This window comes from Leuciscus leuciscus, assembly GCF_965113295.1.
Source record: "Leuciscus leuciscus genome assembly, chromosome: 5".
NCBI lineage: Eukaryota > Metazoa > Chordata > Actinopteri > Cypriniformes > Leuciscidae > Leuciscus > Leuciscus leuciscus.
The window spans coordinates 39,501,637-39,518,180 of NC_138729.1; the positions used below are offsets into that span (position 1 = coordinate 39,501,637).

At 38.3% G+C, this 16,544-nt stretch overlaps 2 protein-coding genes and 1 long non-coding RNA gene across 3 annotated transcripts in view; 2 read left to right on the top strand and 1 right to left on the bottom strand.

Moving 5' to 3' along the window:
* Positions 1–9,601, top strand: part of LOC309498914 (connector enhancer of kinase suppressor of ras 2) — a 39,666-nt gene extending 30,065 nt beyond the window's left edge. Inside the window, exons 14-23 of the mRNA XM_082169885.1 lie at positions 238–272; positions 1,666–1,714; positions 2,567–2,615; positions 2,772–2,944; positions 3,349–3,422; positions 3,737–3,808; positions 3,888–3,958; positions 4,121–4,203; positions 5,293–5,994; positions 7,083–9,601. Of these exons, the coding sequence (XP_082026011.1) occupies positions 238–272; positions 1,666–1,714; positions 2,567–2,615; positions 2,772–2,944; positions 3,349–3,422; positions 3,737–3,808; positions 3,888–3,958; positions 4,121–4,203; positions 5,293–5,994; positions 7,083–7,304 (1,530 nt within the window). The 3' untranslated portion in view covers positions 7,305–9,601. The remainder of the gene's footprint in view (positions 1–237; positions 273–1,665; positions 1,715–2,566; positions 2,616–2,771; positions 2,945–3,348; positions 3,423–3,736; positions 3,809–3,887; positions 3,959–4,120; positions 4,204–5,292; positions 5,995–7,082) is intronic.
* Positions 7,829–10,336, bottom strand: LOC309498943. The gene is made up of 2 exons (XR_014206076.1): positions 9,869–10,336; positions 7,829–9,657 (listed from the first exon to the last, which is right to left on the bottom strand). It is a non-coding gene; the product is annotated as an uncharacterized lncRNA (long non-coding RNA).
* apool (apolipoprotein O-like) lies at positions 10,337–16,409 on the top strand. Its single transcript, XM_082169905.1, has 9 exons — positions 10,337–10,368; positions 11,028–11,129; positions 11,592–11,711; positions 12,394–12,448; positions 12,530–12,628; positions 12,715–12,806; positions 12,926–13,024; positions 14,649–15,378; positions 15,965–16,409. The coding sequence occupies exons 1-9, from the start codon at positions 10,357–10,359 to the stop codon at positions 16,051–16,053; spliced, it is 1,398 nt and encodes a 465-aa protein (XP_082026031.1). The 5' UTR covers positions 10,337–10,356; the 3' UTR covers positions 16,054–16,409.
* Positions 16,410–16,544: the final 135 nt, after the last annotated feature.

Below are 16,544 nucleotides of genomic sequence, written 5' to 3' on the forward strand. Positions count from 1 at the left end.
CAATTTTTGCTATGTAAGTAAGTAGTAATTAAAGATACCTAATCTATTATAAGTGACCAAAATTTCAAAATTTCTCATCTCGCAACATACATTTAATCTGTATTGTCATGTGATTTTACATACACACACTCACACGTCTCTGAAACAGTACTTTCTTTTCATAACTCAGAACAGGAAATTCAAATCTCTCTTCCTCTCTGTCTCTCTTTCTATTTGTCATTCTGTTCATTTCCCCAGAGAACGGCAGACACACTTCGAGCAGATGCTGATAGGTGAGTAAACTTCACACCTTCCTTAATTTAGCATACATTTTGGTATTATTGATTTATTTTGTATTATATTCTTTATCCCCTGAATTTGAATTTGAGTTTGTCAAAAAATGTTTTGTAAGCGCCCTCTTCACTTGTAAAATGAGAAAAGTGCTCTGACACAAGCTGTAGGTTGCCTCTTTGCATAGCCTGCATTATATTGTGAAAGATTCACAAAATAATTGGGCAATTTGGACTCATTCAGAAAGATTTTCACAGCAGCAGGTGCTACACACAGCCAGATGTGTAGGCGCTATACAGACCACAAGTTTGGTTGATTTCCCCATATTTTATTTTTATTATTATTGCTTCTGGTGTTTAGATTAACAGTATCAATTCTGATTCTTCCTTATTACCAGACTGTGACTGGACTGGCCGAGATTCAGAACATTATTGTCATTGATGTGTAAATGCAGCTGATTATGTTAACATTTGCAATTTCTTACATCATAAATCCAAGAATGTCAGAACGAGATGTTTCTGGAGATGTTCTTTTTAGACTGGGGAGTTTTTAAAGTGACAGCACATCAGTTTACTATAATAAACTTTATCTCCAAAGATGAAGGAGAGTTTGATTCCTCATGATATCTTATGATAGATAATGGCTTTGAAACCGGTCACTTTAAGTTCAGAATAAGCATTTCAAGAGTTTTGTTTGTTGATGTACAGGATATCAGGATGCTTCTTACAGCTTTGTTCGAGCTTAATGAACTTCCATTTATTTATAAATGAGGAACAGAAATTCCTTGACTGCAGTCTTAAGGAGGTTTTTATTTCCTGTGACTAAAGTCTGTGGTCTCATTCTGTGGAACGTGTCTGTCTTAAGATGGAATGATCTCCGTTTCTCTGCTGTTACGATGCATACAGAGAATTAGATAAAAGAGTGTCTTCTGGCTGGCTAAGATTTTGTGTTTAATTAATCTACAATTGTTTGTCTGTGTGTGTTTGTGTACAGGTATCACTATACTTGTGAGGTCCAAAAATGTCCTTACTATTTAAAAATATCCTCACTAATGAAGTGAAACCTGTTGAACACCAACTAGTGAGCTGGACCTCACTAGTTAAAATTGACCAAATCTTGTTTATATTTAAATTTAGTGTTTTGCCCATGCCATGGATGCTTATGAGATGACCTCACTATATTGTGAAACAAACATAACTCTGTGTGTGTGTATGTCGGTTTGAGGGTGTGCATGAGCATGAGCATGAGCAGGAGTTTCAGTTAGAATCAGTTTTGAAGTCAACCTCAAAAACCAGCATCCTGTCCATGTACCTGTGTCTATATTTAAGTTAAATAGGTGAGAAAAAAACACATTTTATTTTATTATATATTATTTCTCTTTCTCTCTCTCTGCAGATATGCCAGTTCCGGACTTGACCGACAAGCAGGGGCATCAATGAGGAAGGTAAACCACAAGCACAGTTACAGCATCAGTCGTGGTAATGAGAATACATAGTGTTGGGAACAAGAGGTACAGATACAACTTTAACATTTTCAGTAAAAAAAGGTGATGAGATACTGTATGCACTGGAGAAGATCTTTATTCATTGGAGTATGGAAACAAAAAGTGTTGCAGTAGTTAGAAATTAGTTGATAAATACCAGGTTTGTCATTATATTATTCAGGTTTGGACATTCAACTTAAGGTACATTTTGCACTATTAGACAGGCACAACTAAATATTTACTTTTTAATATTTTTGATATTATCCATTATATTATTATTGTATTTATTATTGATTATATTATTACAGTGCAATGGCTTTTTTTTATATCAGATTAAATCATGCTAAATTTAAATCAGGGCACTTTGCAGTAATTAGAATTTAACACATTTTTTATTATCTAAAATAAACATGAATTTATTTGTAATATTTAGATCTAAAGAAGGAACATGTTTATCTGTTATTTAATAATTAATCATTTCATTATTTTAAAAAAAATCATGCACACCATCTTGCAACGCAAAATGTATCACAATTTATTCAGCAACGTTTCGTCCCATGACCTTCAGCAGGCATTGTGATTCTTTTAAAAAGTTGGGATAGTGTGCGGGATTTTTTTGTTTCTATATTTAGTTTTGGCTATAGCCTTCGCCTCTAACAATTAGCCACAGGTGTGCAAGGTTAATTGTTTATTGAAAATGATTTTTACAGAAATCCTCACAACTGAGAATGGTGCAAATATGAGCCTTCTGAAACGAGTAATCTGTGAAACAAGTCCTATATTTCTCATGTGTCCTTTCTCTCCTCTCTCTAGTCTGTACATTATGCCTCTCTGAGGACCAAGCCCAAGAAGAAAAGCAAAGGTATGATGATGAGAACTTGGGTTTACTCTAAGCACTTAGGTAGTGTGTTGTATTACACTGTGCTGTGCTTGTCAAGAACAATATAAAGTGTGATTGTATTATCCCAAAGTTATTCTGCCATATGTGGTTGTCATTTAATATGCTGTGTGTGTGTAGGTTCCCTCAGTAGTGCCAGCAGAAGGCGTATTGCCTGCAAAGATCTGGGTCATGGCGACTGTGAAGGCTGGCTATGGAAAAAGAAAGACGCCACCGGCTACTTCACGCAAAAATGGAAGAAGTATTGGTTCGTTCTCAAAGACTCCAACCTGTACTGGTACACAAACCAGAATGTAAGCAAACAAACACAATTCCCTTGCCTCGGGTGGTGAAGCGTGTTGGCTGTACGATAGTGTGTGTGTGTGTGTGTGTGTGTGTGTGTGTGTATAATGTCCTTCTTTTATGATCCATTTCCACTTTTGGCATCTCTGAAAACCTCATCAGCTCCACATCCAGCCAATTAATCTCTCTTATTATTAATGACACAATTATCAGCACTTTCAGTACTCGCTACTTTCATTGATGGCCAAGTCACAGGTTCACAATGCTGGTGTGATGTTTAGTTTTCTTGTCCACAACAATAAAATGTGCATCGTATGTTCTCAGTTTCAGAGATGCTGATCTTTGCATTTATGCTAACACCTACCATAGTTATGATGCAGAAATGATTTCTCTTGTTCTTTATTTGTTTGCTCAGGATGAGAAGGCAGAGGGCTTCATCTGTTTGCCAGAGTTTCGGATAGACAGAGCGATTGAGTGCAGGAGGAAACAGTGAGTGTTAGAAGACAACAATAATAGCTCTTTCTCTCTGTTGTGTTGGGTTTGCTGGTTTTTGGGCGGGTCTGTGTTTGAAGCCCATCGGCCAGCGGAATCTGGGTCACTGCAGAACTGCTGATCTCTCTTTTACAACACACACACACACACACACACACACACACACACACACACACACACACACACACACACACACACACACACACACACACACACACACACACACACACACACACACACACACAGTAATTGATTGTAAACTAGATATTTGTGACTGAACATCTCTTTTTCTCTGCCTTTTTTTGTTTCAGTGCCTTTAAAGCATGTCATCCCAAAATTAAGAGTTTCTTTTTTGCTACTGATCATTTAGAGGAGATGAACAGGTTAGTGGTTTCAGAGCCCCTTCAGACTTCAGCTGTCCTTTCATGTTATTTCCTCTCACGTCTATGGTTCCTGTTGCAGGTGGATGAATCGTTTAGGCTTGGCTGCGATTGGCTACACACCTGATGATCCAGTACCACGTCCTGATGAAGGTGAGATCACATCCTGTGATGTTATCATAAGCCCATAGTGTGACTCTAGAAGTTTCACTCCATTCCATGAATGATTGTACTTGAAGCAGTTGAAAAGCCTAGTTTGAGTATCCTCCTGCTGTTGTCATGTACATGTGATCCTGATGTCATTTTTTTGTTTAGATTACTGGAGTGAGAGTGACCAAGATGAGGTTGATGGGTCTATGACACTCAAACAGGAATCCACGTACCACCACAACCCGCCTGTGAGTATAAACACACGTCTACGAACATATATGCATATATTCAGCCAAAAACTCTCTTTGATTTTCTTTAGCACAGACACACCATCACACTGTCATCATACTGGTTCCTTAATGACGTTTAAACCTCAAATCATGAACCAGTGACATCAGAGGTCAGGAGTCAGGATAATGTCTCAAACAAGTTCTTTTTTTTTTTTTTTTTTTTAAGGGATAGTTCATCAATGTTTGTATATGAATTCAATTCATATTGAATGAATTAAAGCCTCAATTAAATCTGTTCATCATATAAAGCAATCGAGTCTCTTCAGAAAATTCAATTGAATACGGGAGTTTTTGAATTGAATAGTTTTACGATCTCTTTATGAACTTTTTGAAGCGGCAAAGTTTCAGTTGCGCTGTCAATGGAGGGACAGAAAGCTCTCAGATTTTATCAAAAAGTTCTTCATTTGTGTTTAAAGATGAACGAAAGTCTTACGGGTTTGGAACGACATGAGGGTGAGTAATTAATGACAGAATTTTCATTTTTGGGTGAGCCATCCCTTTAAAGTGCATAACAAAACTACATGGTACTGGGATTGTTTTTGTTACAATCAATAAATCTAAACACAAGCACCCAGTGAAGTGCCTCATTCATATTCCTATTCACTCCAACCACTTTTTTCCTCATCGGTCTGAAATAAAAACATTTTTGGACATATGCAGCCTTGGTGAGCATTAGAGACTTCTTTCAAAAACCTTAAAAAATCCTACCGACCCCAAACCTTTGAACGGAAGTGCATGTCATATTAAAACCAGCTCATGATGCCATAAAGATGTTAAATTACATTACTTTAGATGAGAAAATTAGTTGCGAACAAAGACTGATTCACCATGTTTGTTTGTTGCCAATATATGAAGTAACATTTTTTGGGCTCACGTCACTGGAAACATGGGCCGGTTCTGAGAAAGGTTTGCTGAGCACCAACACTATATTGGTGGAAAACGTGTAGCAAACTCACTCTGTTGCTCTCTTTGGCTACCATCTTATACCTCTAGCTCTCTTACTGATAGATTGACAATGCTAATGAGCCGTGATTCTGTTGTCCTCAGGGAACTTCGTCCAGTCCATTTCCTGAGCGTCATTTTTCCAGCGGCTCCACATTCTCGCATTCCTCTGCCGAGGAGTCCCATTCTTCTTGCCGATCCTCCCATCGAGAACGCCGTTCATGGCAGGACCTGATTGAAACCCCCTTGACCAGCACAGGTCTACACTACCTGCAGACTGCAGAAGAGGAGGAGCCATCCCTGCTGTCACCTGACCAGCACCGGCAGGCCACGCTTCCCACCCAGCGCCGGCGTCCTCTGGAACGCGATGGGCCATTTCCATTGACGGACAGCGAGGAGTCCCGGCCCCGCCATCACACTCACAAGCAGCGCAGCCAGAGCCTCCCACGCCACCGCGACACACACGGAGGACACTCGCACCGCAGCGCTCGTACACACACTCACACACACACACACGGCACTCTGAGGCCAAGAACTCATCTCCATGAGGAAGAGGAGGAGGAAGAGGAGGAAAAGCAGATGAGGAAAGCCAGCAGCAGGAGGCCTGAGAATGAAGAGAAAGTGTCTGACGTCACGGACGGCCTGCAGGAGTTGTACCGATCGCTGGAGCAGGCCAGTCTCTCGGCTTTCGGCCAGCAGAGGCCTTCCACCAAACAAGAGTTCAGACGCTCCTTCATCAAACGTTGCAATGACCCCGCCACAAATGATCGACTGCACCGCATACGGGTTCTCCGCTCCACGCTGAAGGTATGAAAACACAGGGAGCAATGGACCCTTTTCACACTTCTGGGTTTGGAATGTGGAAGTAAACTATAAACCAGGAAAAATCTGGAAAGTTTTAATTTTTTTAAAAGAAATCTCATGCTCACCAAGGCTGCATTTAAAAAAAATCAAAAATACAGTAAAATGGTAATATTATGAATAGTATAACAATTGAAAATAAATGTTTTTTTATTTTTATATATAACTTAAAATGTAATTTATTGATGGCAAAGCTGAATTTCCAGCATCATTACTCCAGTCTTCAGTGTCACATGATCTTTCAGAAATCATTCTAATATGCTGATTTGGTGCTTAATTGTTTATTATTATTATCAATGTTGTAAAAAGTTGTGCTGCTTAATATTAGTCAGATTTCTTTAAATAAAATAGAAAGTTCAACAGAACAGAAACAGAATTTATTTGAAATAGAAATATTTTGCAACAATATAAATGTCTGTCACTTTTGATCAATTTAATGCATCCTTGCTAAAAAATTTTTTTTTTTTAAAGTATCAAAAAGAAGAAAATAAGCCTAAGATCCCAAAATTTGGAATGTACATTACAATTTGTAATAATGAATATATAAAAAAATGATTGCAGTGTCATCACAGTCTGTGAATCTCTGTAAACAAATCTAGAGGTATCTAATGGACAATTTTAGAGGAACTTCATAAACATTTAAGACCAGGACATTGTCAGCTGCCATCTTGACAAGTTATAAACCTCATCAGCTTAGCTCATGAATATTAATTGGGTGGCTTACTGTAGTGTTAACAGATTTTTTTTTTTTTATCCAAAGCAAAATAAAAAATATGATTATTTTCCCCAAAATTTTGACATTTAGACATTTCTCAAAGCTAAACCAATTACAGTTGTTGCTACTCCCCTGCTAGCTGATATTTGTTAAAACCTGTTATGCTTCATAAAGCATATTTTTGACGTTTCGGTAACTTGAAGAATTTCAAACGCTTCAGCCAATCAGATGCTTTTTGTACAAATAATGAATTGAGCATCTCGTGTTCTGAATCATCTATTTTCCACCTCTCTCTCTCTCTCCTCCCTTTCACCCACAGGCAAAGGAGGGAGACTTGGCGATAATCAGTCAGGTACTAGACGATCCTTGTTTGACCTCGAGGAAGTTTCGTGAATGGAAGCAACGTAACCACGAGCTCTTCCTGGATATCTGTGAGTTCAGCTCTGCTCCATTGGAACCGCCCAGCGATTCCAACGACCTTTCACCTCTCTCGCCAACGCTGATGATGCACACTCACTCTTTCATAGAAACGCACGTGTGAAACACACTGTCACGCACCCGCACGACAAACAGTCACATGCTGAAAATACAGACATAAAGGTATATGAATAACCTGAGTTGTGCATTTCAAACCCACCCACACACACACACACACACTTTGAAAAACACTGTGGATCCAGACTGTCTTCACTTTTTCCTTGACGGATGACCTGATACTGCCCTCCTCCCGAGCGTGAGTGACACCAGATTGAACCAATACACTGTAAGATCAATGTCAAAGAAGTGACCCAGCTTCCAGAACTACTGCAGACACACACGCAGGCACTGACACCGGAAGGTGACTCGAACTGCTCGTCGTGAAAGCGAAAGTGTTACCTGCACACCTACGGCTCATTGCAAACTCTGTACAATATATTTCATCACGGCCACAGTTTAAGACGGATGGAAGAAAGGCCCCGTGAGGTGCCCGCTTGCATGCCTCAAGAATCATCTTTTCAGATTAATTGACCACCAGTTGAACAAAATAGGACCGTATATAAAAACGAATCTCTTATTTTTGTCTCTGATTGGAGTAAAAAAAAAATCTTTTTTTATATCTTCTGAAGATTTTTGTTCATTTGTTTATTTGATTATTTTTTTTCCTTCCCTCGGAATGCTGCAGGAAGAGCACTCATGTAGCCATGGGCAACAGGCTTCACTCTGTTACCAAGCAACACCGCCCTACTGTGTTACTCTATACAAACTCTGAAGCAAGCAAGAGTGTTGAAAAGTGTGTGTGTGTGTGTGTGTGTGTGTGTGTGTGTGTGTGTGTGTGTGTGTGTGTGTGTGTGTGTGTGTGTGTGTGTGTGTGTGTGTGTGTGTGTGTGTGTGTGTGTGTGTGTGTGTGTGTGTATGTGCGTATGTGTGCGTGTATTAGAGAAATGAGAGAAAGAAAGCGAGTCAGATGGATGCTGAAGAGTCTCTTTTTGAGAGTTTGATGACCATTGCGTTCGTATATGGTAAAAGATGAACTCCTGGCAGGTAGTAACGTGTTTAATTTGGCTTCTTTAGAATATTTATATTATAGCTAAACTCATGCATGGTTTAAAAAATTATTACTATATGCTATCAGGCCAGAGAACAGTCTGTATATAAGAACATATTATTTGCATAGCTGCATCCTCTGTTTAAAACTGTGAATTGTACTCGTGAATGCAATCTTTTGACTCTGCCAACGCAGAACCTTTCTACTCTCTATTTTTTTCTACAAAAAAGATGACAAAAGATGAAAAGCTTAGCTTCTCTGATGTTATGACTGTTTTTGCTTGTTTCCGGGTCTTTGCTGGTCATTACCTCTGAGCTATGGGCTACATTCAGGTTGTTAGTTTCTGTTTGCTAATGTACGTGTCCCTTAGACAGACTCCACCAGCCTAAAGCCAACGTTTTATTCCCTTTCGCAATTCTGGACGTCAGTGGCTCAGGATTTTAGAATTGGATAAAGTACAATGGGAGAGAATTTGAGGTTAAAATACAAAAAAAAAATAAAAAAAATCAATTGGTTCATTCCCGGCTGTGGAGTGCAAAACGTACCCCTGCTTAATGTTGTGTGTGTGTGTGTGCGTGTGTGTGTGTGTGTGTGTGTGTGTGTTCTCATTTTGTTCACATTAAAACATCATCAAGACACATTGGTTTTAATGCAGCCCTGCATATGTGCTCAGTTTTACAGTTATGTTTGATTGTCACTTTTTTAGAAACTCGTGGGATGTATTTTAATTGAATAGAATGTATTCATCCAATGGCTTGTTAATTGTAAATTTCATTGAAACAAACGACACACACTACTCACACACAGACTTTTATGTCCGTGGTCGATGCTTTCTTACCAAAGCGAGTCTCAAATTCACATCTGCCTGTTACAGTTGCTGTTTTAATGATTCTTTTTATGTAGAATGTTGGTTACACTTTACTGTGCTTCATCTCATGGTGTGTGTGTGTGTGTTTGTGTGTGTGTGTGTGTGTGTGTGTGTGCGCGCGCGCGAGTGTGTGAGTGTTATCCAGGCCATCGGGGTTTCACTGTGGTTTTAAGGGCATGTCCCCCCTTCTCTCCCCCACACGGCTATGCTGTATAAGGTGTAAGTTGCACTGCAACATTGAGACGGAACATATTGCTCTTTTTTCAAGGTTTTCTTTCAAAAATGTCCCCTTCTGTATATTAAAACACCAGGAAGAGCCTAATATTTATTCACAGTATTATTCAAAGCTAACCCTCTTTGCTTTCAGAAATATAAATACATATATAAATATATATAATACAGATTGTAAAATGTTAAACTAATAAACTGAGTTCTCTGCACTCTGCATTTGTGTGTTGTCGTGTGATGCTTCCAATGGCCATCATTTCTGATGTACATCCACTGACACACTGTAAAAAAAAATTACATCCCCAAGTCAAAAATTTCAAGTGACCGATAACATCTACATTTTTCAATTAGTCTGACGTATTATTTCTCATTGAGCCAATGTTAACAGACTATTGCAACAAGAATTTCACTTGGGCCAATTGAAAAATTTAGATGTTATCGGTCACTTGAAATTTTTGATTTGGGAGGGTTAGAAATTTTTTACAGTGCATGCAATACCAATTTCACTTGGTTTATCTAAGAAAGGATCGGTTTTGATGGGGCTCTTATCAACAGGAAGAATCTTGCCACTAAACCAACATCATAGATGTATAGATTATCAGGTCATTCTTATTTATTTTCTTTGAATTTTTGTTCCCCCACCTCTAAAAATCAAAAAGTTAACACCTGATTCCTTACAGTTGTCTCTGCACATTAAACTGCAATGGGAGACAGAACAAATTATACACTTGTAATGTGTAGCCTATATCTTCAAATTGGACCATAAAACAGGTATTCTTATCTGTCTAGACAATATTTTTTTGGTCTCGGTTTGCATTAATAATAATGATAATACTATAATCAATAGTAATAATAATTGTTATTATTATTAATAATAATATGAGAAGCCAATCAGGAATATTCTCTCGCGTTTTGAGGGCTTTCATGACTCCTCCTGCTTTCCGTAGTGAGACAGAAGGGGGCGGGACCGTCATGGCGGCCAAGGTGAGTTACACTTCCATCTGAGTTAGTTCAAATGATTATGTGCATTCTTTTATAATATGTCCATTCTGCAGCAGAGTATCACACAATTTCGTCAAGTATAATTTCTCATGAGTTGCATAATGCAGCTGTTAATCAGAGCGTGAGCACGCTGTTTGTTAAACCACAGCGAAGAACATGCTGTTCCTAAACTCACTCATACATAGTGATCTGTTTGAGGCACCTGTCTCTAGTTTTTGGGAAACGACATTCTCTGTGTCGCTTTCTATCACTCAGGAGACTCAAAAGACAGCTTTTGGTTTGGGATTATTACACGCAGTAAAGCGTCTTCTCTTGCTTCAGTCCATTAAACTAATACAGATAATGTGCTTAAGGGAAGATCAAGAAGCTGAAAGGGGGAAAACGCTCAGCCAGGACAAAGCTGATTGTTATACTAAAATGGCATTATAGTATTATAGTTATAGGCATTATATTACTGCAAACATGTTCACTGAAAACTACACAACACATATAAATGTACCATCATATTCCCATGTTTTGGGCATGAAATATGGATGAAATATGGTAGTAACATGTAAGTCCTATGGTATATGCAATACTTCAGCATGATGGTCAACCACTGAAGTGAGTCTTTATTAATAAAATATTGTGTTGATCCTCAGATTCTGAAGTACGCAGCGCTTCCTGCTGCTGCAGTGGGTTTGGGTTCATTCAGAATTTATTCCATGAATGAGAAAAATGAGGAGCTAATATCTCCAAGAGAGGTAAGAAGTCATGCTTGGTATAGAATACACATATACGCAGTGTTTTTGATGTATGTGCATTATTGGGGATGCATGAATTTAGCAAGGATGCATTTATTGGATCAAAAGCAACAAATATTTATAATGTTACAAACGATTTAATTAAAATAAATTTTGAAAAAATATGTTGTGTTTTCCACAAAAGTTATTGAGCAGCATATCAGAATGATTTCTGAAAAATCATGTGACACTGAAGACTGGAGTAATGATGCTGAAAATTCAGCTTTGCCATCACAGGAATAAATTACATTTTTAAATTGCAATATTTCACAATATTACTGTTTTTGATCAAATAAATGCAGCCTTAGGAGATTAAGAGACTTTAAAGACCCCAAACCTTTGAACAGTAGTGTATTAGTGTGAAGTAATGCATGTGTTAAATATATCACCATGACCTCTCTTTCTGTTTCTGCCTCTGTCCAGTTGTCTATCTACTCTCCAGATGTTCCTGCTGTGCCATTAGCGGAAGAGCAGCCTGGTGTAGTGCAGACGGGGCTGGGGGCCGTGAGGACGGGCCTGAAGCCGTATGTCAGAGCCGTGCAGGTCTGATACACATGCTGTCCTGTCACACTGTGATAAGGAATTAGTTTGTCATTAATCATGTTTCCGTCCACCTATTTCTAAACAAATTTTGGAATATTACATAAAAAAGCGCTGGATGGAAACATCAAAATTCACATAAATTCTAAAAATGTGCATTAAAAAAAAATAGTATACACTCAATTGAGTTGGATATTTTTTTAATCCAATAAGACATGCCCATAAACTACAATGGAAACATATTTACAGAATGAATCCCTTGATGCTAAAAAAAACAAAACAAAAAAAACTGAATGCCTGAATGTGATTGGATAACTGGACTCACCAGCAGATCAGTTTAATTGCACAGCATCTCATATGTTGTTTTAGTTATTCTGAAATGCCTGAGCCAAAGTCTGTCATCAGAATGATTTGGTATAATAACCTAACAGATTGCATTTACATTTACAAACACCAGGCATCCGAACGCAAGATAACATGACAGCATTTATTGCGTTTCATCTTCCCGCTCTTTTGTTCTCTTTAATACATGGGAAGGAAACTGTGCTTTATTCGCAGATGTTTCATGCGATATTCCAATTTAACGTACAAGATAAATCCGCAACTTTAGGTGGAAACATAGCTATTATAATATGATTGACAGAACAACAAAATGATCTGTTAGCATTCTCTCTTCTTTTTACAGAGCGCCTTGACTTCAGTCAAAGTTGGTGTGATATCTGTTTACCAGGGCGGGCAAGGTGAGTCTGATGTGTGCGGTTGAGCGAAAGGCAGGAAATGACTGTGAAGCTGACCTTTAACCCCTGACCTTCTCATTTCAGACACGTATCACTTCCTTCGAGATCCACCCCCTGGCTTCCTGCCAAGAGTGGGTGTCATCGTTGTGTCTGGATTGGGTGGCCTGGTTCTGGCACGCAAGGGTAAGCTTAGTGTTCGGTCACTGCATGTTGTTTTACCGTTTAAATCGATTAAGAAGCAGCATCTGTGTGTATGTGTTTTTGCCCAGGCTCTCGTTTAAAGAAGATTGTCGTACCTCTTGGACTGGCTACTGCTGGTACTGCCGTATGTTACCCCACACAGACTGTAGCAGTCCTGAAGGTACATTCTCTCCCTCTCTCAAAAATATTTTGACTTGATGTACATTTTTCCCAAACTTAGGAAATCTTTTCTACTTCATTATTGCTCTTCTTTTTTACATTTATTTTTTATTTTTATAGATCACAGGTAAAAAGGTGTATAATGTCAGTTCATCTGTTGCTTCAATGTTGAAATCCAAACCAAAGGAAGATGTCATCATGTCTGCTGTTAGCGTGGAGGTAATCTACATATTTCATAATTAAAACCAAGTTATGTTGTTTTTTATAGTACATATCGCAAATTTGGTGAAGTGGCTGCTAAATTAATAAATGCAAATATAAGCCCCTGAAGTTGGCTTTTTCTAAATGTTTTTGATGTAAAAAAAAATATCCGTGCACTTTTTTTTTTTTTTACATTGTAATTTTTGATTAAAGTATGATAACTTGAACTTCCGGTGAAAAGACAGACTTCTCCAATCATATTTTCTGCTTAAACCCTCTTTCTTATAATCGACTAGAAGCTTGCGTTAAGACCTTTACAATCAACTGAAGAATAGAACCAATTCCCCACCCTACTTTAAATTTTTTTTAAATTATAATCTGTTTCACAGATTTCAGATGTGCGTCACAATATGGAAGAAAAGATCTGTCGCTAATTTAAAAAACTTTACACAAAATTAAAGGCACAATATGGGATTTTTTCTCCACTAGGGGTCGCTAACCTATTTACAATAACAAAGGCGTAGATTGATGACGCAACATTTGCTATGAATTATGGATTTTGTCGTCAACGTCAAGCCGACCGATCTAATCTATGGATCTAATAATGTATATGGATTACTGAATACATCGATGCTTTTATCATGACTGTGATATGAAGCAGTTCGGGATTGCTAAGAGACAGCTATCAGCTCCAAACGCGATGCGAGTCCCGCGGATATAAAAGGAATATGGACATTTCATTCTACCGAACTACACGCAGAATTACTACACACAGTCACAGGTCAGTTTATTAGACAAATTAAACTTGAGAGGTAACGCAGCGCTGTTTCACTTGGTCTAACATTACACTATCACTCTAAACTGCATTTGAATGTGTTGAAATGTATGTGTTAACGTTAGTTTGTCTGTAATAAGACTAGCAGTAAGCTAGCTAGATCAACATTAGAATAACATACAGATCATATTCTAACATTTTATCATTGTTGAACTATATAACCTTGATTAGTTTTATGTAAATGTGCTCACCTGTTTAATAAAGTACATGTAGGAGTTGTCGAAGTCTCGGACGTGGAGCTCTCGTTTATATAGTGTCCATGGGAGCTCTAGGCATCTCGAAAACACCGCGCTGATATTGATTCTCGGTTTAGTTCTCCTTTTTTATCCAAAGTCTGCTTGCCATGGTCCAAAATGTTTGAACGAAACAACAACAGCGTGCAAATAGACATTGCGAACTACACAGTTGTCCGCGTCAGTTTGGTTACTATCAGAGGGCTCTGGTTCATAGCTCTGGTTGCCATGGCAGCACGAGCGGAAACCAGAGACAACACGGATATGACGGCATTGACGGCGACAAAACGGAAATAAAGACACGGTCCGTGTCTTCGAATTAAAATATTAATTTCTCTGGATTTAGAAGTTAATTGGAACTGTCGGGATAATGTAAATACACAACTTTAAAAAATATATAACATAGATATAGTGATTTTTTTATATTTTTAAATAAAAAAAAATACATATTGTGCCTTTAAGTTTTATACTAATTAAGCGTAGACAATTAGCCTGTCAAGATCATTTTGCATTTATTTTACTCCAATTTTAAAAGTAATTTTATATATTGCTATATAATTTGTTTTTTTTACAGTCTGCTGCTGCAGTAACGAGCCCAGATACAGAATCACCCGTTAAAGCACTTTCTGAACTCTCACCCGAGTCTGAGCCGCCCCCTGCTGTTTCAGATGAGGAAGTTACACCAATATCCAAAGCTGAATCAGTGGAATTGTCCCCAGTAGCTGATATTGTATCAGATGTTGTAGAACCTCCCTCTGTTATTGATTTAACAACTGGAATTGCTTCCCCACTCTCTGAACCTGAATCTCCCCCTGCACTTGAGACTGCCCCAGTTACAGAAACTACCCCTGAACCTGTTGATGGTACTGTCCGAGATGCAGAATCCACCCTGGAGCCTGTTGCTGAAACTGTCGAAGAAAGCACCCCTGAGCCCCCTGTCCCAGAGCCTGTTGACCTTGCTGAAGACACTGCTCCTGAGCCAACACCTTCCGTTGAAACGAATATTACTCTTCTTGAGGAGTCTGATCCTGAAATTGTCCCAGAAGCTGCCCCTGCTAGTCCAGAATTTGAAGTCCCTGCACCTACGGTTGTTATAGAAGAGGCTACGCCCTCAACTACATCTACAGTAGAGGAAAGCACACCCCCTGCCCCCATCCTTCCTGAAGATACCACCCCAACCACAGTAGATGAGGAACTGGCTTCTGTTACCCCGCCCCCTGCTGAAGAAGCCATTCCTCTGACTCCTCCCCTAGCGGAAGAGGCTCCGCCTTCATCTCAACCTCCTGTAGTTGAGCCAGCCACAAGTGAGAGAACTTTTTTTTTTACGTATACATTTTTTTATATTCCTTCAACTAGTCTAGTGCAGCCTTCCTAGGAAATTCCTGTAGAATAAAATGGACAAATTGATCAATTACATTTTTTTTGTACCTGACAAAGACAGGAAGGGTTAGTTAAGAGCAAAATTTGCACCTTAATTTGGGTGTAATTTATGCTTTTTATATATTATTTTATATATATTTTTCTATTTGATCAATCTGCTTTCCAAATAATGGGAAGTGTTGTTTAGGCCATGCAGTTATTTGAAATAGAAGTGTTTTGTAACAATGTAAAAGTCTTTACTGTCACTTTTGATCAATTTTAATGCATCCTTGCTGAATAAAAGTATTAATTAAAAGTAAAAAAAAAAAAGTCTTTCGGATTCCAAACCAGTTTATACTGGTCAGTAAATACCAGTTTGCTTCCACCATGTTTGCTTAATTGACATTTTGGTTCTGTTCGTGTGCATCTTCATGCTTATCTTGCAAATTCAATCATTCTTACATGACTTGGCAGCATAAGCACTTCCTCTTCTCCACATACTAATATCCCCCTTTTCTTTTTTTATCCTAGTAAAGTCACGCTTTGTTCCTGACCCTTCTCTGCTGGACCACGGCCAGTCTAATCCAGAGGACGCAGACATGTACAGCACACGGAGCTGAATGAGTGATAGTGACTGCAGATGAGAGAAAGATGGAAATGATATATTTTAATGTGCCATGTTTCCAGCTGAGTTTAATTGTTTTGTAATTAGGTTTAATTACAAAATTATTATTATTTTACGAATAATGTGATGTGAAGAAGGTAATGGCATGTTTCTTTTTTTCTGTGATGTTTCACTCTTATGAGAAGTTTCTTACCTCAGCAGGGATATCAAACACACACACACACACACACACTTTCTGTGTTAATACACATTGTCCACATTGTGTTTAGTAGCTCTTTCTCATTGTGACACTACTAAGGAAAATCCAGGTCCAGGGTTACAGTATTTTAATAAAAAGTCTGTGGTCCCTTAGTCTCATCTCCAGGTTTATTTCCAGTAGCAACAGGAAGTTTGTTCATTTTATACAGTTACAATTTGCATTTAAAACTGGACCACACCAAAAACTTTTATATATGAACAAAAAACATTTGACGTGTATATGAGTAT